Source organism: Naegleria lovaniensis (genome assembly GCF_003324165.1).
Source record: "Naegleria lovaniensis strain ATCC 30569 chromosome Unknown tig027, whole genome shotgun sequence".
Classification (NCBI taxonomy): domain Eukaryota; phylum Heterolobosea; class Eutetramitea; order Acrasida; family Naegleriidae; genus Naegleria; species Naegleria lovaniensis.
This window is the reverse complement of record NW_025407849.1, coordinates 356,976-380,087: the sequence shown is the minus strand read 5'-3', so window position 1 is coordinate 380,087 and position 23,112 is coordinate 356,976. Positions and strand designations below refer to the sequence as shown.

General features: G+C 36.8%; 8 protein-coding genes across 8 annotated transcripts in view; 4 read left to right on the top strand and 4 right to left on the bottom strand.

Moving 5' to 3' along the window:
• Nucleotides 1–1,106, top strand: part of C9374_006437 (uncharacterized protein) — a gene marked incomplete at both ends in the record, with an annotated part of 1,307 nt that extends 201 nt beyond the window's left edge. The window contains 2 exons of the mRNA XM_044696297.1: nt 1–240; nt 510–1,106. The exon at nt 1–240 is cut by the window's left edge and continues 201 nt beyond it. Coding sequence (XP_044547128.1) covers nt 1–240; nt 510–1,106 — 837 coding nt within the window. The remainder of the gene's footprint in view (nt 241–509) is intronic.
• Nucleotides 1,107–1,821: 715 nt separating this feature from the next.
• C9374_006436 (uncharacterized protein) lies at nt 1,822–4,329 on the bottom strand (the record flags this gene model as incomplete). Its single annotated transcript, XM_044696296.1, has 1 exon — nt 1,822–4,329. The coding sequence occupies one exon, from the start codon at nt 4,327–4,329 to the stop codon at nt 1,822–1,824; it is 2,508 nt and encodes an 835-aa protein (XP_044547127.1).
• A 767-nt stretch (nt 4,330–5,096) lies between these two features.
• On the top strand, nt 5,097–7,077 carry C9374_006435 (uncharacterized protein; the record flags this gene model as incomplete). The annotated part of the gene is made up of 2 exons (XM_044696295.1): nt 5,097–5,575; nt 5,643–7,077. The coding sequence occupies 2 exons, from the start codon at nt 5,097–5,099 to the stop codon at nt 7,075–7,077; spliced, it is 1,914 nt and encodes a 637-aa protein (XP_044547126.1).
• A 120-nt stretch (nt 7,078–7,197) lies between these two features.
• Nucleotides 7,198–8,598, bottom strand: C9374_006434 (uncharacterized protein; the record flags this gene model as incomplete). Its single annotated transcript, XM_044696294.1, has 1 exon — nt 7,198–8,598. The coding sequence occupies one exon, from the start codon at nt 8,596–8,598 to the stop codon at nt 7,198–7,200; it is 1,401 nt and encodes a 466-aa protein (XP_044547125.1).
• Nucleotides 8,599–8,913: 315 nt separating this feature from the next.
• C9374_006433 (uncharacterized protein) lies at nt 8,914–17,232 on the bottom strand (the record flags this gene model as incomplete). Its single annotated transcript, XM_044696293.1, has 1 exon — nt 8,914–17,232. One exon carries the CDS (start codon nt 17,230–17,232, stop codon nt 8,914–8,916), a length of 8,319 nt encoding a protein of 2,772 aa, XP_044547124.1.
• Nucleotides 17,233–17,929: 697 nt separating this feature from the next.
• On the bottom strand, nt 17,930–19,588 carry C9374_006432 (uncharacterized protein; the record flags this gene model as incomplete). Its single annotated transcript, XM_044696292.1, has 3 exons — nt 17,930–19,140; nt 19,325–19,376; nt 19,493–19,588. 3 exons carry the CDS (start codon nt 19,586–19,588, stop codon nt 17,930–17,932), a joined length of 1,359 nt encoding a protein of 452 aa, XP_044547123.1.
• A 486-nt stretch (nt 19,589–20,074) lies between these two features.
• Nucleotides 20,075–20,656, top strand: C9374_006431 (uncharacterized protein; the record flags this gene model as incomplete). Its single annotated transcript, XM_044696291.1, has 1 exon — nt 20,075–20,656. The coding sequence occupies one exon, from the start codon at nt 20,075–20,077 to the stop codon at nt 20,654–20,656; it is 582 nt and encodes a 193-aa protein (XP_044547122.1).
• Nucleotides 20,657–21,522: 866 nt separating this feature from the next.
• C9374_006430 (uncharacterized protein) lies at nt 21,523–23,061 on the top strand (the record flags this gene model as incomplete). The annotated part of the gene is made up of 1 exon (XM_044696290.1): nt 21,523–23,061. One exon carries the CDS (start codon nt 21,523–21,525, stop codon nt 23,059–23,061), a length of 1,539 nt encoding a protein of 512 aa, XP_044547121.1.
• Nucleotides 23,062–23,112: the final 51 nt, after the last annotated feature.

Below are 23,112 nucleotides of genomic sequence, written 5' to 3'. Positions count from 1 at the left end.
GGCTACAAGACTCCAATTCCTGAGAAGGACATTCCAAAGAGTGTTACGTATGATGGTCCCGAGACTTTGAGAGTTGCTTTTTGTTTGGAGAGGTTACCGAGATTGAACAATGATGATCATCCAATTGATAGAGAAATGAGCGAACTTCAAAGAAGCAACAACAATTACTATGCCAGACACAAATGGCATGATTATACTGAATATTTCGAGGAATGGATGAAATTAAAGAAGAAGCAAGAGGTTAGTATTAGAGTGTACAGAATCCGTGTTGCTGTAATTTAACCCTATTTATTCTAACAACAATAACAACACTGCTGATACGATGGTTTCGCGATTTCAAAACTCATCACCTGCACATACCACGTTCATGATATTGGAACGTACAACAATTTTGCCTGCAAATACGACTCGGCATCTTTCATCCTGACTTTTGAATAATATTTTCATCATCATTCAACAACATTGAATTTCATCAAAATTAAATTAACAATATATTCATGTTGAAACAGAACAACAAAAACGCAAAGAAAGAAGGTCCAGATGCTCACATCAAAGTTCCGGACCCAGTTGAAATGGCTGAAAAACAAAGACTGGAGTATGAAAGAACACAAGGTAAAGGGTACACAACTGAAGGAACTGATTATTGGTTGAAGAATTGGAAACCTCAACGAAGATGGACCAAGGATGATTTTAATGATAACAGAAAATCATTGAACAGACAATTAGAAAACAGACTCTACCTCATTTTCAAGGATAAGGAGACTGGCAAATGGAAATTCCCTGACACAATCCGAACCAATCCTCACACCATGAGATCAGCAGCTCAAGAATTCTTTTCCAAAACTATGCGTAACCGTGTTAATGGATTTTTCATCAGTTTTTCACCAACAGCTCACTATGTGAATCCATCAAACCCTCTAGACAAAACTTTCTTCTATCGTGTTATTTATATTGGAGGCGTTCCACCATTCAAACAAATGTCTGAATTTTCAGATCACGCATGGGTTACTAGACATCAATTGGACGACTATGAGTTTGTAGATGAATCTTACAAAGATATTGCATTCCACATGCTCTATGATGGTATGCAATACGTCAGCTTCTAAGTTTGCACTTTTGACAATTTCAGAGAATAAATATAATAACATATTAAGGTTTAATAATGTTAAGGCAAGTGATCATCCAAATTCAATATTCTGGCTGCAAGTTCTTGATTTTCTTTTCGACGTTTTCGAAACACTGTCGTTTCGGTCTTTCCACCTCATGAAATTCTTGCTTTCAAAAAAAACCAATCAAAAACATTTTTTTTTAATGAAACAAAAATGAGAGTCGTGTCTGCTGTGAAGGTGAGTGTTTCATGCCCGTCCCCTGTGGAAGGCTCATAGTGATGATGCGTTTTTCTGGTATATACCTGGTCTAATTTATTGATAAACTCATTATGATAATAATATGAAAATAATATGGGTGATATTTGTTGTTGGGTTGTTGGTCCTTTTTGGATCCGAATAATATTATTCATGATGAATCATCATGATGACAAATCGGATGCAATGATATTGATGAAAAACATGTTTTCAAAACAAACAGAAAATGTGCAAACAATGCCAAATTGTTAAACGAGGTAAAAAGAAGATTTACGTCATTTGCGACGACAATCCAAGACATAAACAAAGACAAGGAAAGTCGAAAAACGTTTACGGAATTTAAATGTTTTTAAAATTTTCTAGGATGTAGGAATATATCATTTGAAAGATACTTGACAACCAGTAGTTGTGTTACACTCTCGCTTTAGTAAAATCTCAACTTTTGATACATCAGTATTTATTTCAGGTACTTTCCTTGAATATATTGAGCTACAAAATCTTCAATTTTTTGCTTGTGACTTTCCAGCCCGACTGTTTCGAGAGTTTCTCGAGGGGATATCTTGTCAACGAGTTTTTTGCAAATTTCAATTTTCTGACTCTCTGTCAGGGATGTTTTAGAAGCAAGCATGGAAAATACTTTGACAGAGACAATGGCATAGATTTGTTTTTGGAGAGGAGGATAGGAGGGAACAGAACCAGAAGTGGACACGGACGAGGAAGATGACGTTTTGGGTTTTGAATTGTTCGCCACTGCAAATGAAGTGACAGGTTGTGGATTATTCGTTCCATATTGCGTCAAAGCAAATTCCTTAAGTGTGTTAAAGAAAAAGTCCTCATTTTCAATTCGAATTCGAGCTGGCCTCAATAGTCGTTCTCGTTTTTCTCTGTGATTCTGTTTGTGCTGATCCACTGTTACATCGTCCCATGAGTTGTGATCCTTGTAGTCACGATATGAGTGACTTCCATTCTCTCGGCCATGATAATCTCTATTGTTGGATGAAGAGTATGCTCTGTCATTGTGATAGTAATCTCTTGAGTCTCGTCGTTGCTCTCCTCGTTCATCCCTGGATGGAGCTGTGGATGATGCATGACTGTCATCTTTCTTTTTCTTTGGAATTTTGGTTATATCATCATTGGCAGCTTTTGAAGATGAGGAAGATGGCCTATCTTGAGAGCTGGAGATTGTACTGTGTTCCTCTTTTTCACGCGTGAATGTCTTAGGTTTTTCTTCATTGTTGTGAAGTGTTGTTGTAGAAATGGAAGAAGTGGATTTTTCTTCCTTTCGAGTATCGTCTTCTTTTTGTGTGATTGTTACATTCGATTCCGGTTTTTTAGGGATACTAGAGGTCTCAGCGTTTTGTACATCATTAAGCTTACTCTTTTTTGTTCCAGGTTCTGTGGTGGTACTACTATTACTGGAAGCAGATTTTTGTACATCGGCGTTAATTTCTGAAGTATTCGTCGACGAGGTATTTACAGAGTCAATTTTTCTTTTCTTTTCGTCAGATTTAGAAGATGATGAGGAAGGAGGTTCTGTTGTTGACTTTGTCGGTATTGTGGAAGCCGATAGCATGACAGATTCTCGTTTTGTTGTTGTTGATGATTTTTTGGCTTCTACGTCTGATATTGGTTTGGTTTTCTTAGGGATTGATGTTGATTCTATTAATTTCGATGATTTTGACTTGTCCTTTTTTTCTGCAACTGAGACTTCATGATCATCGGAAAGGTCCATCTGCTGTAAAGACGAATTATCTTTTGCTGATGGTTTGCTGTCACTAGCATTTTTCTGGCTGCTGTGTCTAGCCAATATTTGCTTGATGAGTTGTGGCTTGTCATTGTCATCTCCTTTTTTATCTTCGCTTTGTTGTGGTTTAGTATGAGACTGCTTCGTTTTTTTTGATAAAGCCGTTTGTTCAATAGTTGTTTCCGAAGGTGCCTCCTTCTTTGATTGTTGTGACGTATCAACAGGAGGCATTTCTGTTGTACGAGTTCTTCTTGATCGTCTTGATGTTTTTGATGATTCTTCCTCGTCGTGATCGGCCGGTGATGATTTGCTGTCTGTGTATTTTTTTGTTGTTTTCTCTGTTGTATTGGACGAATTGTCACTTGAGGGCGTGCTTTGCTCTATGGTTGCAACTTGTTCTGGTTTCTCATTGTTTGGTAAAGATGAAGTCTTGTCACTTTCTTCTCGAACAGCAGATGCTGGTTGAGTGGTACTTCGATGTTTGTTAAAACGTCTCACTCGCCGTGTTGGTTGCTGCTGTTCTTTGGGCTCGTTGGTGGATTCACTACTCGATGGTTCGATGATTGTAGGTGTGGGTGTGGTTGACTCTTCTTTAGGTGTAAGAGTACTGATTGATTCAGAATTATCATGACTACTATCGTTTTGTTGTGTACGTAAGAGCTCTTGAGTAGATGGTTCTTGTGTGATTTCGGAAGATGCAAGTGTGGTTTGATTGTTTGGTATTATTATCTTTAAACCATCCCCACTGCTACTGCTTGATGGCAAGACATCACTAGTTTCATCCATCTTGTTGCCATTATGATTATCTGTACTACTTTTACTATCATTGCTACCAAGATTGTTCTCCAAAGAGACTTTGTTGTCCGATTTAAGATTTACACTAATCTGTTCTTCTTTTTCATTCGTTGATGATGAATTATTATCATTACTTAAATATGCTCCTGGTCTTACAAAACGATGATGTTTTTTCTTATCGGAGTTGTTGGTTTCAAAATTCTCAGCAGACTCTTGAAGCGTGGAAGAATTAACCGCTAATTTTTGAGGCTCTTCTTCCACACTCTTACGTTCCGAAGAAGCAGATTCTTTTTCCAAAGCAGGATGATTATTTACCAATTCACGTGATGTTACTTCCGTTGTTGATGGTGTTGTTGTGGATGTCGCTGACAACGTTGTTGCTGGCGGAGCAAGACTTCCTCGATTCACTTTTCGTCGTGAAGTCATTTTTTTTGAGCGCGAAAATGTTATTCATTTGAGAATATTCAATTTCCTTAATGAAAAAACAATGAAAGATATAATTTCCAATAATTCTGTTCTTCACCATTGTCTCGAATCAAAGTTCCATCGTCCCTATTCAAAACGTTGATCGCTTTTTCGACCTGACAAAGACATTTGCATCGAATGGATTCACACCTACATACTTGGCTTTACCCTCTACTTTGGATTGCCAGTATCGAGTTTTTCCATCATGACTCACACATGCGTCTTGGGTCCAATAGACACCAAAGCTATGTGTTTCGAGTCGTGTGCCAATTCGGTCGCGTACCCTCTCACACATTATGTTCCAAAACAAAACTGTATTGGATTCTGAATTTTTGATATCCAAGACATTGAGTAAACGGTTCAAAGGATCAATTTCAACGGCTGAAGGAGCGTTGAACGTGAAATTAGTTTCGTGAAGATTGAGTAAGGAAAGTATTGAATACCATACTTTGGTGATAAGAAATGATAAGAAAATTTTCTGAATGATTTTTTGTTTTTCTCGATCGAGTATGAATTACCAGAAGATGCAATTCACAAATATTTAAATGACATTCAGAACAAGTGGCATGGGCGTTTGTTCATCCTCTGCAAGAAACTTGTCGCAAAGAGTGCCATGTTTCAAAGAATTTGATGTTGTCGTTCAGTTTCCAACCTTGACAAGTGACTAATCACCAAACATGAACCAATCTCATTAAAAAAAAAATACGCACAAGTTGGCTCCCGAGTCCATGAAACTAGCACAGAATTTCGTCTCGCTTGCCAAAGGCGAAATACAGGGTTTCAATTCAGAGCAACAAGCCCATGACGATCCCGATTCAACAGCCATGCATTCTTTTTTAAACTCCAAATATGATTCCATCACTTTAATAGGAATTGAAGGTTATGGAGTGTATTCAGCAATAGACAAAAACACAAGACTCCCCAAAACTCTCAAAATAACTCCAATGACCAATGTAGTACTACTACAGGAATATATGCGTCTTCAATGGATGCCTCATCCCAATATTGTGAGCATACATCCTACGTTTGCGCCAGGAGTGTCTTCACGAGTTTGTTTGGAATTGGAATCCATGAAGAACAATTTAAAATCCTCGTTTCTTGATTCCCTTGTAAAATTACCAGAGAACTTGTTGAAAAGTATTACTCTTCAAATTTGTTCAGCATTATTGTATTTACAACAACACCAGTTCAACAAGTTGATTTATGGGTATGTTATTATGAAATTTGTAGATCACCATGCATGTTCAAAACAACAACAACAACAACCAATGAAGATCTGTTCATCCTTCTAATATACTGGTACGAGAATATAATTTGCAGAATGAGACCATTCAAGTGGCATTATGTGTTGAAAAGAATTTAAAGACAAGCAGCAGTTCAGATGCCATTGCATCTCAAATATATTGCGCACCAGAGCTCAAATTGAAAGCTGTCTCCTCTGTAGAGAGTGATATGTTTTCTCTTGGAGCACAATTGGTTCAATTCATGGCCATACACACTTCTTGTCTTGGCATGTTTGATTCAATAGGAGAAAGCATCAGTGAATATATCACAAACAGTGAATTAAAAGATCTTGGAGGAGGCTATTCGAGAGAATTTATTGACTTGGTGACTAAAATGGTACATGAACAACCAACAGAGAGAATTTCACCTCAAGAAGTGATAACAATTCTTAGTCGTCCTAATATTGAACAAGATTCAAGAATGTCAAACATGTATATTGAACAAGATTCAAGATTGGCAAATATATCATTTGCAGGAAATATAGTTACTACATACAATGATGGAATTGTGACCTCGAATAGCATCTCGCTAAAAACCAATGTCTCAGTCATTGAAGAAATAATCCCAGCACAATATTCCCATATTGAACATATTTCTAAAGGTGGATTTGGAGTGGTGTACAAAGCGTTTAATCTTCAGAAACAAAAAGAACTTGCAGTCAAAGTGATCCATATTCAAGACAGTTCAAGCTTCAATTTGGCATTTCAAGAAGCATTGAACATGACAAAATTGACACATCCTAATATTGTTCCCATGTATCATGCATTCACCCCTGGAAACACGTCAGCCATTTGTATCGAAATGGAGTTGATGAAGGGAAGTTTGTATTCATTGTTCATAGCAAAGAAGGTAATGTTATCTGAGAAAATGTTACAACAAATTGCCAAGCAAGTATGTGAAGCACTGAGTTGGATTACTGAAAAACAGTTACTTCATAGAGATATCAAGCCAGGAAATATTTTAGTGAAGGATTTCAATTTGGAACAGGAGACCATTCAAGTAGCGTTGTGTGATTTTGGATTAGCAAAATCTATGAATGACCTAACACACAATACTGTACCAGGAACGCAAGCCTTTCTAGCTCCAGAATTACTTGACAAGACCTATGCCGAAAATGGAAGGTTGTTTTCTCCTGCTAGTGATATATTTGCTTTGGGTGTCACGTTTTATCAATTGATGACGTTGGATAGTGAGACTTTTGTTGGTGTGAAATCCATGATTGAAAAAGATGTGACTCAATTTTTAAAGACTGCTCTGATTGAGCATAACAGCCAGTGGCAAATGTATTCAGCACGTTTTACTCAATTAGTTGCTTCCATGTTGCAAGCACATCCATCGAAAAGAATTACATCTCAAGATGCTATAGAAATGCTTTCGCGTTTAGAGTCTACTCGGCCGAGTGAATCGTGCTGTCAGATTTGCTAGAAATTGTTTTTAATAATTGATTAAACACCTTGTCACATTGTAAATTCCTTTAAGCTATTATTTATTCATCTTCTCTCAATATTCACATATACTACCTTCTGAATAACGTCATACGATCCATTAATTCGAATTTGAAGCATCCAAATGATTCACTTTTCCCATAAATAGTATACTCTGAGTAGGAACATGACTCAAAACAAAAACAAAAGGTCGATCCAAAACAAAATCAATTTCAGGTTCCACATCAATACTTGTGGTTCGACCGACAATAATTCCAGCAGTTGCAGCAGCAGCCTCTGTTCCAGCTTCGTCGACTTTCAAATATGCCTTATGAAAGATTTTATCAATCCATAAACGATCGTCACGTAAAATGGAGACTTCTGACAGCATGTTGGTAAAATTGGCTTTCAATTTTTCGAAGGATGTGGTCATGTTAAACGGAGCTTGTTTCAACGCATTGGACAATTCATTTTCATATTCAATTTTGAATTTTGGAATTTGAACGAGTCGAACCATGAGTGAATTGGTCTCAAAGGCTTGTGAAAGAGTTTTTACAGTGAGAGAACCATCTTGATTAGTGACAGGAATTGCATTCTTGGATATTTGTTTCGAAACCCATTCTTCAAATTCCTTTTCACTCTGTTGTGAAAGAGCCACATTGATTTTCGGAACAATGAACAGCATGTCAAAATCGAGAGTACTGTATTGTCTTCTCAACCATTTGTAATTTTCATTTTGTCCAAATAATTCTCGAGCTTGTCGACGAGACATGTACTTGACATTGACCGATTCCAAAGTGAGAGAGGCACTCGTGGAGGAATCTGAAGATTCTGATGATGTCTTTTTAAATTGTCGAAACGTTCCTGTAAATGAATCTTCCTTGTCAAATGGAATTCTCCATTTACCTAAAAAGTAAATGGCATTGACCAACACCAATTTTGTGTCAGCAGTTATGGCGCCCACTGGAACGAGATCATTTATCAAATTTTTCGTCTTGTCTGAAACCCATTGATTGATGGATTGTCGTTCAGGTTCTGCATTTCGAGCAAAATCACATGATCTCAACTGCGAGTGAAAATCTTGAATGATGGTGTCCGTGTAGAGTGAAGCAAGTTTAAACGATTGTTCTGTAAAGATTCCATTCGCTACGGAGAGTTCACTGGAATTGATCGATTGTTGGATGAGTTGATTCATGGAGGTTGCAAAATCTCCACGAGGTCTGAAATTGAACGAGGATGAAGAACTTGTTGAAGAAACACTTCCATCCAATTGGGAATAATAATCCAAAGTTAAAGCATGTGCCAGTTCAGTGAGAGTGTGACCCTGAGCACCGACCAACATCATGGAAAGAACGGTAAAGATGGAGAAGGGAGAAAAAACCACATTGGAAGGAGTGGCCACAACCACTTGTTGTTGTGCATTGGATGCAGTTGGTGGAGGTGGTTGTGAAAGAGATTGAAAAAGATTGGCTGAGAAGGATTTTTGAGAGTTTTGAAGGGTTTGAAAAAGAGAAGAAGACATGCACGAGTGAAAATCAAACAACAACAACACAGAAATAGAAGGAAGGTACATAAAGTTGGGACAATAAAAGTTGTGGAACGTTGATACTGATTGCAAGACATTTTTTGTATGTTGTGTGTGGAGTTTTGTTCTTCTAAAAGCTTCTTTATCTTGGACAGCTATCTTCCAAAATCGGAAATACTATCGAAATGGAAAAACATCAAATGGAAATACATATTTTATGGGTGATTTTATCTACTATTGTTTACAATGTTTGTATTGGAGAGGAAATAATAATGGGCCGAGAATAATTCAAAAGGAACACTAAATTGCTGGTTACTGCTCTTTCTGCATGAGATCCAAGTAATTTCTCCCTTTGTAAGTAAATTCAATGTTGTACTTGCGCTCATATTCTGAGAGTGTTTGCAAAAGAACTTCATTGATCCTCTTTAGCTCTTTTTCAAGCTCGTGACGTTGTTTTTCTTCCTTAATCATTCGATTGGGGTCTTGATGGGACCTGGAATCTTTGGCTTTGATTGTCTCTTTGAGTCTTTGTTTCACGAATTCTCTTCGACTGATGGTTTCCATGAGAGGCAATTGATCGGTAAGTTTGCTAATTTCGTTTTTGAAGGCAATCAATACTTCTTGAGAAAATGATGACTTGCATTCAACTTCCCATAAAAAATTGACTTTTGCTTGAGGATCGGTTTCTAGGGCAGCCCAAAGCTCTGACAAACGTTGACGGTATTGTTCGAGCTTTTCTTTGCCCTTCAACAGCTCTTTTTCTTTTTGTTCTTCTAGAATCTTGTGTTGTTGGTGTTCCATGGCAATTAATTGCAGTTCCTCTTCTTTTTGTTTATGCTTACGAAGTTCTTCTTCTTTCTGTCTGAGTTCTTGAGCTAATAGTCTTTCTTGATCCTCTAATTGTTGTCGAGCAAATTCTTCCATTTCTCTCTTTGCTTTTAGCTCCACCTCTGTCATTAGCTTTTTGAATTTGTTGGTAGTTGTTTTGTGATATTCTAATTTCCAAAGGTCCATACTGTGTTGCATACTGGATAAAAGTTGTTGCAGTTTTACAATTTCCTTTTCTGTTTCTTCTTTTTTGGCCCGTTCAACTTCAAGTTGTTTGATTGTTTCTTCGATTTGATGCTTGCAGTACTCTCTGATTTCTTCCGTTTGCTTTTCGAATCTCATTCTAATTTCCTCTTCTTTTTCAATTCTCATTTGTTCGAGTCGTCTCTCTTTTTCTAGAGAGGAGAGATTTCGTCGTTGGTCATCCTCTAAAAGTAACTTTTCTCTTTCTTTTAATAAGTCTTCCATTTGTTTTTCTTTTTCTTTGAGAGATTCATTGTATTTCTCCCTAACAGCAAGTTCATAAATAATTCTGTCTTGCTGTATTTGCTTCTTAATTTCTTCAATTTCCTTATTTCTTTCTTCGAGTTTCTTATCTAGTGCTGCTTGCATTTCTACAATTAGCTTGTCATATTTCGTCTTAACTTTTTGCTCATATTCCAATTTTCCAAGTTCAATATTGGACGTCTTTTCTTGATATTGTTTCTTGATGTCAGCAACTTCTAATTCAAACGATTTCTTGATGGCATCTACTTTTCTATCATAACTCTTTTCAATATCAATCTTCTCGGCATGAATAGAATCCTTCACTTTTTCAATTTCTATTTCCATACGTTGTTGTAATTGATTTCTCAGGTCTTCTTCACTTTTCCTAATAGAATCAATAAGTAGTTGCTGCTCTTCGTAATATTCTTTTTGTTGCTTTTGGTACTGATCTCTTACAGAGAGTTCATATTGACTTCTTTGTTTCTGTTCCTCAAGCCTTTGATCTCGGCACTCATTATGAATCTTTATGATTTCATCTTCATGCATCTTCTTGAGAATATTAATCTCGTTCTTCCATCGCTCGTCAATACTATTCAGTCTAGATTCAAATCTAACCTGAAGCTCTTCTTCGTACTTTTGACGTTCAATTCTAGAGTTCATTTCAGCCTCTCTTACTAAATCATCAAACTTCTTGTTCATATCTGACCTGAGTTGCATTTCGGTGATAGAATATTCTCGCCTAATATTTTGTTCTGTTTGGTCAAGAAGCTTGGCATACTTTTGTTTCATTTGTTCCTCAATCTCGTGTCCTAATTGGGTAATACGAGTTTCGTGTTCTCGAATTTCGTCATTGAGCTTGTCCCTCTCTGCTGACAGGTCCTTATCTTTTTGTCGGAGCTTGCCTTCATAATCCTCAACCAGGCTTTTCATTTTATCTTCATAAATCTTTCTAGTTTTATCCTCAAATTCTGTCATTTGATCTCGTAGATGTTGTTTTCGATCCAATTCTCTCTTGTCTAAATTTTCTCTTTCTTCTTCTACCAATACTTGCATTTGCGAGAGGCGTTCCATATGTCTCTTTTCTTGGTCTTCTAATAATTTATCGTATTTAATCTTTGTCCTTTGTTCAAAAAGTTCTTTTTCAGAGTCTAGGGCTTTCTTCTCTTCAATACGAAGCCTGTCTCTATCCTCCAAGTCAAGCCTCATTCTTTCCCTAATAGAGTCTTCCATTAACTTGATACGTTGTAACTCTTCCTTAAGAGAAAACTCGAATCTTTCCTTCATATACTCCTCGTACTCAATTCTGGAAAGATCTGCAGCAAGAATGTTCTCTCTGATTGCTTCATTCACAATTTGAAGTTCATTTCTAAATTGTTCTTCCTTTTGGTTTAGCACTTCCAGGTGCATAGCTTGGAATTTTACGATTTGATCCTCATTCTCCTTTCTGTACTGCTCCTGTAGCAACAACAAATGTGAATCTTGTTCTTCCTTTCGCTTCATAAACTCAGAAATAAGTTTGTCATGCTCCGAATTGAATTTATCGGTAGCCTCTACAATCATATTCTTGTAATCATTTTGAGCCTTCTCTATTATCATGTTGTACTTTTCTCTGACCACTTGTTCATAGTTAATCTTATGTTGCTCCAGGTGTTTCTCTTTTTCTGATAACTCCAGCTTTTCTGCGAATCTCTCTTCGTTTATCTTATTCTCGAAGGCCTCCATAATCTCTCTAGATTTTTGTTTCTCCAAGTCAAGAAGCTGCTCGAATTTTTGTCTCATTTCTTCCTCTGATTTCATTCTATGTTTGTGCATTTCTTCTTCCCTCTCAACAAATGCTTGTTCTCTAGTTTGCCATTCAATTTTTTCAGCCTCAATTCGCTCTTTAAGCATTATAGAAATGTCATCTTGAACCTTTTCAACAAGTTTGTTGTACTTCTCTCGGATTTCAGCTTCATAAGCCATATTTTCTTGCCTCAATTCTTGCATTCGGTCCGACATTGCTTGGTTAAGAAGATCTCTTTCCTTTTCAAGTTTGGCCTTCTCATTATTCATTTGTACCTCCAAAGCAGCTTGCTTGTTGTCGAATAGATTTTGGAAGAATTCACGAGTTTTATCCTCAAATTCAATTCTTGCGAAATCATTGAGATTCAATCTTTCCTGTTCCTTCTGGAACCGTAAATTCCACTCTTCTTCAAGGTGCTTTTGTCGTACAGACATGGATTGAAGTAATACCTTTTCTAGCTCTACATATCTTTCTTCGTATTGCTTTCTGATGTTATCCTCATGGGCAATTAGCTTAGACTCAAGCTCTGCCTCCTTTTCAATACCTGATTTTTGCAATTCTGCCCTTTCTTTTTCAATTGATTCCCTGAGTTCCTTAATAATGTTGTCATAATGCAACCAAAGCTCTCTCTTTTCTTTTTCAAAGTTGGATTTGCATTCTCTCTCATATTTTTGGTATCTGGCATTAAGGTCTCTCTCCTTTTCTGCTGTTTGTTGCAACATAAGAGCTTTCTCTTCGTCCAACTGATTCTTGAGCTTTCTCATTTCGGATTGAGTCTTATTAACATGATCTGCCACCAATAATTCATATTTGTTTCTTATTTGATCTTCGTACTGCATCATCTTAGTTTCGAGTTCTCTTTCTTTTTGAATCCATTCTTCTTGCTTCTCAGACCATTTCTTTTGATCTAACAATCTTTGGTTCTCATGATCTGCACGTAGTTGATTTTCTTTTTCATCAGCCATTCTCATGTATTTAGTACGAATAGATTCTTCATGTTCCAACTTTGATTTTTCGAGTAATCGCAGCTTTTCATTAAAAGTTTCAGTATGAGTATCAATTTCCTTCTTGAACTGCTTTTCCATTGCTGCTTTGTCCTTTAATATTTCGTTTCTCTCCTTTTCTAACATCTCTTCATACTTCCTTCTCGTTTGTTGCTCATATTCAAGCCGTTGTGCATCCATCATCTTTATATCACTGCGTAATTGATCAACTTGCAATTCTAGCTTTTGCTTTTCCTTCGCATTTCTGGATTCAAGCTCTTCAATGATGCTCATATATTTTCCTTCAAGTTCTCTCTCGAGTAATGCAAACTTTTCTCTCAACCTTGCTTCGTACTCAACCTTTTCTCTTTCTAACACATCCAATTCTTTTGATTTTATCCTTCGTAAATCTTCAATTTCTGTTTGATATTGTGTGTCCTTATTTTTCAGTAACTCTTTATAGCGTTGCTCTTGCTCTTGTTTGAGCTTATCATAATTTTCTCGAATTGATTTTTCATATGCAACAGAGTTGAGTTCAAATTGCTTTTGAATCTCCATATTTTTCTTTGCCAAAGACTCACGCTCTTCCTCAATCTCCTTCTTCAAAATCTCAACAGTCCTTAAATGATCTTGCTCGTAATTACTGATTATGAGGTTATACTTTGCGCGAATTTCTTCTTCAAAGGCTTTTTGCTTTTCCTCGTAAAACTTGATTCTGTTTCTCTCATTAGTCTCTAGTTCCATCATTCGCTTGTCAAGATCGTCAGATTGAGATTTTAGAGAATTATTAGCTAGTTGCACTCGCTGTTGCAACTCCTTCTCCATTTCTTCCCTTAAACGTCTTTCAAATAGCATTCTTTCCTCTTTTTCCTTTACAAGCCTTTCATTCGCCTCTTTTAATAAGCGGTTTCGTTCTTTTTCTAGAGTCTCTTGCGCTTCTTGCACTCGAATATCAGTGGCTTTTTCTAATTTAATACGTAGAGTGTCGAAGTTGTTCCTGATTTCATTTTCCCTTTGTCTTAGCTGTTCGTCAAGTTCTTGCTTGTATGCCACTTTTTCCTCTTGCAACTTTTTGATTAGATCATTGTAATATGTTTCAAGCTTTTGTTTCTCTTTCTTGGAATCACCTTCAACTTTTTTCACCATTTCCATGGCTCTATCTCTTGCTTCGTTTTCGAACTTTCTCTTCTCTTCTTCCATTCTTACAACCTTTTCATTTAATTCTTGAACTTCTTTCTGTCTAGATTCTCTTTCTTTCTTTTCTTTTTCGAGTAAATCTTGTCTTACTTTGATCGTGTATTCATGCAATAATTGATTATATCGTTGTTTTGACTCCTCTTCAAATTGCATTTTGGCGAGCTCTCCCTGCCTTTGCAGCTCTAAACATTTTTCTTCGTGCGCTTTCTGTAATTCCTTTTCTCGTTTTCCCATTGATTCAACTACCCTTTTCTCTTCTTCAATTCTCTCCTTGAGGCTTCGAATGATATCGTTGTAATGTTTTTCTGTTTCTTCAGCAGCTAAAAGGAATTTCTCTTGAATGCGCTGCTCCAATTTAGACCGTTCTTCTTCTAATTGCTTTTTCAATTTGATTTCATGTTGGAGCTTGTCGCTTTCAAAATCAACCTCTTGTTGCATTCTCTTTTGGGACTCACGTTTAAAGTCTTCATTGACCTTCTCGATGAGTCTGTTATATTTGTCTGCCATCATCTTTTCTAGGTCATCTTTCTCTTTTCTAAGAAGTAGCTCCGATTCGTGAAGTTTGTTTTCGTACTCTTCTCTTTGATTTTTAAGGGTCTGTTTAAGGGAATCCAACTGTTGAAGGTAATATTGTTCTTTCTCTTTAAATATCTTTTGATAATTTTCTCTAATTGAGGTTTCAAATTCACCAATCTTTGAATCTTGAGATAGCAAGTCATGTTGGGTTTCTTTTCTAATTTGTTGAACTCTATCTTCTGCTTGATTGAGAATTTTTTCTTTCTCTTCTCTGATTTGTTTTTCCTTTTCTTTGATGATCTTGTCTGTTTCTTGTCTCACTCTATCTTGGTACTTCATTTTGTCTTCTTCAAGCAATTTTTGAAGTTCGTGTTTTTCTTGTTCATGCTTTCTTCTCAACTCAATTTCGGCATCTTGATACTCTTTCTGCCTCTTTTCAAATTGAAGAGTAATATCTCGAATTCTATTCTCGTAATCCTCCCTTATTTTACGTTCAAAGCTTAGCTTATCAAATTCAATCTCTTCCTTCATTTGCTTAATGTCACTTTCTTTCTTTTCCAGACTACTTTCAATACCTTTCTTAATCTCCTCAAGCTTTTTGTTATATTGTTGTTCAAGTTCATTCTTTTTATCTATCAGCTTGTTTTGAAGCTCTTTTTCGAGAGATCTCTTTTCGTCATTCAGCTTTTGTACTCTTTCTTCGTAGTCACTTTTAAGCTTAGACTCCAGTTCTTGGTGAGCTTTCTTCATTTCAGCAACCTCTCTTTTAGCTGTCAATTTGGCTTGGTTTATATTTTCTTCACATCTCAATCTCATATCCTCAATTTCACGTTGATGCTTGTCTTTCTCCTCTAAAACTCTTTTTCCTTCTTCTTTTGCAATTTTTTCCCATTGTGCATAGAGTTCTGCTCGTAATTGCTCAATGTGATTAATAGATTCCTGTATCTTTTCATGTTTGATGGTATCCACTTTTTTTAGTAATTCTCTTTCTTCGTTATGAAGTTTCTCTTTCTGCTCTAGTTTCAACTTTTCGAGATCGTCCTCTCTTCTCTTATATTCTAAAATCATTTCTCTTTTCTTGTCTTCATATTCTTTATCGAGAGCTCTCTTGTAATCCTCCTTGTACTTTTCAAATTTGTTCTTTACTTCTTGCTCAAACTCTCTTCGTTTTCTTGCCTCTTCTTCATTACGGTCTCGCTCTCTTCGAGTTTGCTCTTCCAAGTCTTTAATTTTCTCAAGACTTGTTCTCTCTGCCTCCAGTTTCATCTTCTCTTCGAATTCTTTGATGATGACCATTGCTTTTTCCACCGCTTCTCGCTCAAACTTGGATCTTTCTTCCTTTTCAAGTCTCAACTTGTCTAATGCATCTCTGGAAAGGTTTGAAATTTGCTTCTTTTGATCATCAGCAAGCTCTTCTCCTTTCCTCTCGAGTTGTTTTTCGAACTCACCTATCATCAACTTAGTTTTCATGAAGATATCCTTCTCAAATTCTTTCTTTTCTTCTATAACTTTTTGAGCTAAATCAAGTCTTGTTCGATCTAATTCATCACGTAACATTCGCTCTTTATGTCTAAGTTCTTCTTTCTTAACCTCAAAGTCTGTCTCGAGCTGACTTCTCATCTTTTCATACCTAGCCATGAGCGTTTCTTCAAAAACTCTTTTGTCATTTTCTAATTTTTCTCGAATTCGTTTTGTCTCAAGAGTATTTCTCTCCTCAAACTCAAGTTTACTCTGCTCAAGGTCTTTTTTCAACTGCTCGTACTCATGTCGCAATTCTTTTTCTTTTTCATTAAGAAGATTCTCCTGCTCTTGACGTAAAACAAAATCTTTTTTCTTGATGTTGAGATTATATTCTCGAATTAGCTCATCAGCCTTTTGTTGAGCCATCAGAGGTAGTGCCTTATTTAGAGAGTCAAGTTCACTTCTCAACTGCATCTCAGTGGCATGGAATCGAGATAGTTCCTGAACAAGCTTGGATTCAGACTCCTCAGCTTTTTTTCTATACATTTCAACTCGTTCATCAGTTGTCTTGCTCATCTCAAGCCTTTGTTGATACAACTTCTTTTGTAATTCGTCTAATTGGGCCTGATACATTAGAGTTTTTGATTGATAGTCATCTGCAAGTTGCTTTCTTAGAGCATCAATTTTCTCATTGCATTCTCTATCCTTCTCAAGTTTTACTGCAACCAGCTCGTCTTTCAACTTTTCAACCTCTTTTCCTGCTGTGGCTGCCATGTCTCGGTACTTGTTCATAAGCTCTTCAGCTTTTTTGTACACTTCTTCTTGAGCTCTTTGAGACTGTTCTTTATGTTTAGATATGATTTCTTCAGCTTTTTTCATGATACGTTGTTCAATCTCAGCTTTTTCCATCTCCTTCTGGTTTATGAGCTGTAAATGCCTCTCCTCTGCCTCTTGCTTTAATTTTTCTAAAATACCTTGCATTTCCTCGTCTTGTTTTTGTTTGTTGTTGTCATAGGTTTGCTTGAGTGATTTTAGAGAAGGAGAGGAGTCTCTACTGCTCTTGTTAGATCTCATTACTCTCTTCTGGGATGGGCTTGAAGGTGTTGTAATGTTTGGAGATGCTATGGACGCAACTACTGTTGGTGATGATGATCGGCGTGTCATATCCACAGGTTGATTTTGAGATGAAGGTGATGAATCTCGTCTTGTCATTCCTCTCTTTTTCAGTGTATTTGGGGTACTGTTCACCGGCGAAAGAGCCTTCGCCAACTCCTCTTCAAAGCCTTCAAGGTCGTCAGCAGATGTTGTTGTATCATAGGAATCCGATCCAGAGGTCTGTTTTCTGTACTTTTTATAATGCTCCAATCTCTTCATCATGATGGCTTCTCTGAGGGTGAAGCATCTCTTCGCTGTAATTGTTGTTGAGGCTGTTGTTGTTGATCATGGTCCTTTGGACCGTAATCGTGCTCTCCTAGCATCTTTTACGAGAATTTTGATGATCGTTGTACTATAGTCTCGTGTTGTTTTGTTTGTTGTTACTACAGTTTTCGCTGCTTAAGGCCTGTACAAGATCAATGTAAGGCCCTGTTGGGAGTTTTTTTTTTAAAGTGGTAACGGTAGTAAGAGTGAAGCCTCACAGTTGAGGCTTTCCATCTTGTATTAAGAACTTTCACTCGTTTAAATACGTCGTGTTTGTGATCGGAAGTGCTAAGCATAAGAAGAACACCAACGACATCGTTGATGGAGTAAGGTGTTACATGTGTGTAACCAAAATCTCGCTGGATCCAATCCAATCACTAAATCACACGACATGTCTTTGTAAATGATGAAGCTTCTTCATCGTATGATCAAATAATAATAATATATTATTGTGAATATTGATTGTATCACTGAATACAAATGGTAAAGTAGAGGAAAGTCAATGTTGGTAGAAGTATACAATGGGAAGGGTCAAAATTGGGTTTTGGTGCGTAATGGATTCGATATGGTTCATTTCTCTTCGAATATATCTCAACATGCCTCATACACGTTCATAGTATAATGTAAAAAGAGAGAATGGAGGGTTGAAAAATTATTATTCCTGAGGTCGAGGTTCTTCTTGTTGGGATGGTTGCTGCTGCTGAGGAGGAGAACCTGTAGAAACTGCTTCATTTCTGTACTTTTTCACTTCCTTAATGAGAAGTCGTTTGTGATGAGTGAGCTCAGCATTCTCAGTTTCCAAATCTTGAACCTTTTGTTTCAATTCTTGATTTTCCTGTTCAAGTTCTTCGATGGTTTCCTCAAGTTGTTTGGTGGTTTCATCAGCCGATGAATTTTTGAATTGAAGCTTTTCAAATAACGACGATAATTCATTGGAGACTTTGTCCATGGTCATTTTGAGACCTTTCAATCGCTCTACAGGATTCATTAAATCGGAAACGGTTGATGGAGCAAGAATGACAGTAGGATCAAAAGAGGTACGAATATCTGTCTCTTCAGAATCACTTGTATCAAATCCTGTATCGCTATCATCTTCACTGGATGAAGTCTGAGGAGCTTTTTGATTTTTCTTATGTGGTTCAGAGGAGGATTGAGCGTGTTCATTTTGCTGAGTTTCCTCAGAAGATTGTGGCTTAATTTTTTCCAATCCTTGTTGAATTTCTTTTTTCAATAAGTTTGTCGTGGATAATAATTTCACAAATGTCACATCAATTTGTTGTAACAAATTTAAAGCTTCATCTTTTTGTCGTTGTAATTTTTCAAATTTTTCTCTCTCATATCCATTCAGAGTGGTGCTATTGCCACTCGTGTAAGAGCCACTCGTTGTTGGTGCTGTGCTCAAAGAAGTATTATTTCCTTGAAACTGGTTTCCATTCTCTGAACCTTCATTGACAAAACCTCCAGTATTGGATGATGAGGAGGTCGGAGAAAGAGGCTGCTGTTGTTGTTGTTGTGATTTGTTGTTCGACACGTCAAAAACGTTGGTGCCATTCATGGCTGACACATTCGTAGGTGAGGATGACATGACCACTTGTGAACGTTTTCTCTGTTGTTGTTGAATCAAAGCCTTCTCTCGAGAGGCACAACATGTAATAACCTTGTCAATGGCTCGACACCAACTTGCTTTCTCTTCACTCGATTCTGCAGCTAACAAGAATCGTTTGGAGCCAGCTCGTATGGTGAATCCGAAACCAACAGTTTCAGAAATTTCAGCATTCTTGTTGAGAAAGGCATTTGATTTTAAATAAATAATGCCCAAAGGATGATCGAGATCAACTTTGTCTTTATAATAGAAGAGGAAACCATCTAAAGTATTATTGGATGATGGAAAAATTATATGGATGTGATAATCGTTGTTGGGAAATAATGATGAATTTTGACATGATTGTTATGATGAAAAATGTGTCACGTGTAAAATTGATGTGGTGAAACAAAAAATCATGCCGATGACGAGTTGAGAAAAACGTAATGATCATTGTTTAAAACGTACCTTGCAACAAAACGAAATATCTTTTCTTTAAACTTTTATACTTTTGTCCTCTCTGTGCTCATTGTTCGCATAATCGTTCCAATAACGAATGACAAGTGGCAGTAACAGAAATCAAATTAGCATCAGAGTCAGCATTAACAATGTGATGGGGAGCAAGAATGTGCGTACCTTTATCAAAATTCCGGTTTTAATACAGTCCGAATGTCTATCTATTCGGTCATCATCAAGTAAAATCGTTGAATCATCTCCAGCACTATTAAACATTTTTTTTGTGAGATTGTCATTCCTCTGCCTTTGGATTATAATTAAGTGTGCCCCAAGTAATGAAATAGGAAGGAATTAAACAACGTTTTGTTTCGAATCATATTCCATATCTAACACTGTACTTTACGATGATAAAACAATAGCATGCATTTCCCATCCTTAAAATGAAACAAAAAGTGAGCCAGAGATGTAAGCGCACTCCTCCAACGCTTTTGGCATTTTATAATTTTGCAGGATATCTCTTGGCCTTAATAGTCTGTGCCAACATCCCAACAAGACAAACTGTAAATTTGTATTTGTTCTAAAAGAAAAAAAGCTCAAAAAATTAGTGTTCTTTAATCAGCATTGACAGCGGTGGCCAGTTTTAAAGTACTTTTTCAAAACGAGCTCCGAAAGACTTAATGAAATATACTTTCTCAATTGTAATCTACTACTTGTAAAGGAAATCATCAAAATAACAATATCGTACCTGGAACACTGTTCATCATGCCTGTAAATCCCTCAATGCTGAAGAAAGAGAATTATCATCGTGAAACATACCGAAATATTTTCGACATGTTTGATGGGGACATGGATGGCATATTAGATGAGAAAGACTTGCTTCAAGTGTTCTCAAAACTTGGTAAAACGGAAACAACAAAGAAGGATATAAGCGATCTCATCAACGATCTCAATGCTTCGTCTAAGAATGAGCAAATCTCAGGGATAACGTTTGATCAGTTTGTAGAGTTGGTTGGAGAGAATGACGAGGAAGAGAAGGGAAGAAAAATTCTCTCGTTTCTCACCTCCAAACGATCCAAAAAAGTGGCTGGCATTCATACAGAACAAGATATGAGGGAAGCTTTCAATTTAATAGATGACGACCGTGATGGAGAAATAACAAAACAGGAATTTAAAAACATTGTGAGCAAACTACAAAATCTGGGTTCTAATGCTTCTGTAAATTCACCCAGCACTTCCATGACCATTTCGGACGCTGAAATCGACTACCTCTTCGGCATGGTTGAAGCTAAAGGCGGTTTGAACTTTGATCAATTTGTCACTTTATTCACAAAGACAATGATTTAATTTGGCTCATTTCAATAAACTGAAACGAGACTAGTAAATTGTAAAGAATAAGCCACGATTATCAAACAAATTAAGCGAAACATTTTCCCTAATACGAGCCTGTGAAGCGTAAGTTCGAATTTCCAGGCTGAAGTTGACGGGAAATAATTATTGGTTTGAAAAAAATCGAGTTATATTTATCTTGTGAGTTTGAATTGCAACACTGGATTCATCCATCGTCATTCCCAACTCCATCAAGTGTTGTGTGATTGAAACAATTTTTGACTTCCAAATCAAGGCTTCATCAATTTGGAGATTCAGAAAATAACATCATCTCTGCTTGTGTTAGTGCTGTCATTCATTGTAGGAAACAACAACATATCGAGAAGAGCCGTTTCATTTTCACGAACATCGTGAAAGGCCATTCTACCCATCATCACACATTTAATATTACCGTAATTTATTTCAAAAAACGTTTCAATCATTATCGTCTTCTAGTCGTTATTATCATCAACAACAACAAATTAATCAATTTTCCATCCTTCTTCATCATCAACACTTTCATTATCATTTTTATTACTTATTACAACCAACATGTGGAGAAAGAAACAAATTGAAAATATTAAACAACAGCAGCAGCACACTGCAGCTGCAGCGACAGTCCACAATCGGTATCACCACATGCTAAATCCAATCTTCTAACAAAAATTCAAATTCAGGAAATCATACAAAAGCAAGTTTCAATACCTATTGATAGACACTCGGTGGCTGATGATGAGATTAATGGACGAGGCGAGGACTGCTCGATATCTTCATCCAGCACCGGAACTACGAACTACTGCTTGTATTATTTCACTGAGCTAAACTTTCCTGATGTGAACAATTTAATGGTGTTTGAGCTTCGCTTCTCAACACAAATCATCACTCCTGTACAAAAGCTTCAAATCATTAACGCTGCAAAAGGAGAAAACAAAAAGCCAATTGACACACCAACAGATGACATGGATGACAGAGACGAAGAAGTGCTACCATGCCCAACTGAGTCCTCTCTAAACTATACGCATTATAAATTTTCAGTGACAGTGCCTCCTGAATTTCCAAACAAGAATATGAGCATTGCTTTGATTGGCATTCATGGCCAAGGAATAACGGATAGCGTCACACGACCACAGGGTGCAAGCCCCTCTGCTGACATTAGCAACGTTACTGCAGCTGGGGCATTTCAAAACAACACCTCAAACTTCACACATCAACAATCCATACAGTATTGTGTTGTTGATGGCCAACTCAGAACCTTGCAAAACGATTCATCCTTGACATCAGTAACAGAAGTTGTGAAGTTTTTGAAAAAACTTATTTTTGATGCCGAAAAGAGAAATTTTGAATCTCAACAACGTGACACTCTTTCCATGCTATTTGGAAATGATAAAGATATGCTAACACAACTAGAGAGTCAATATTTCTTACCAGATTACGACTCAATGGTTTTTGAAGAGAGAGTCGTTGATCGAAGACACAATTATGTATTAAGATCATGTACATATAACCAACAATGTTATGCTGTGAGGACAGTCATTTTTTCAAAACCAGAACAGCTTGAATCCTGGAAACGAGAAGCTCTTTTGCTTTGTACATTGAAACATCCATCCATTGTTGACCATATTGGATATGGCCTTCGGGTTGACAAATTTCAATTCAAAATTCTAATGGAGCATTGCAAGTATGGCTTCCTTTATGATATACTTTTTAAGCCTCCAGCAAAGAAAAAATCAAGCTCAGAGGCAACTAATTTGAAAGAGCAATTGAAAGATCCAGATATCATCTATAGAGTCGCAATTAGCGCCGCAAAAGCATTACATTACTTACACACAGAAAAGAAAATGATTTATGTTAATGTGAACAGTGCGAATATTATGCTCGCTGATGAATTCCAAACAAAGTTTTTGGTGGACTCTAGTACTTGCTATGTATGTAATGTAGCAGCATCGGGTCCAATCAACGACATTTCGCCGTCACAAACCACTGAAAATCTTGTAATTCCACCTGCACTAATCAAATATTACAATCCAAATGTTAGTGCAGCAGAAACAGCTGTGCTTGTGCAGTACAAATCACCAGAGCAAATTTTATTGCCCAAACAAAAGTACTTGCTCACTTCGGCTGTCGACATTTTTGCATTTGGTATTGTATTGTATGAAATATTCACACAGAGAAATCCATGGAAAGGAACGCAGCCCAAGACCATTTTAGAGAAGGTTGCTAATGGAGAACGACCTGAATTGTCACCTCAATTTGTTCTTGTTCCTCAACAAGTCGAGATTGCAGAGCTCATTTCATGGTGTTGGAAACAAGACCCATTAGAGAGACCTAATATTTCTCAAGTACTAAATGCATTGACACAATTATCATGTAAGAAAGCACAATAAACAACAGTGCATTCATGATATTAAAGAAATTTGTAAATATTACACCTGTGG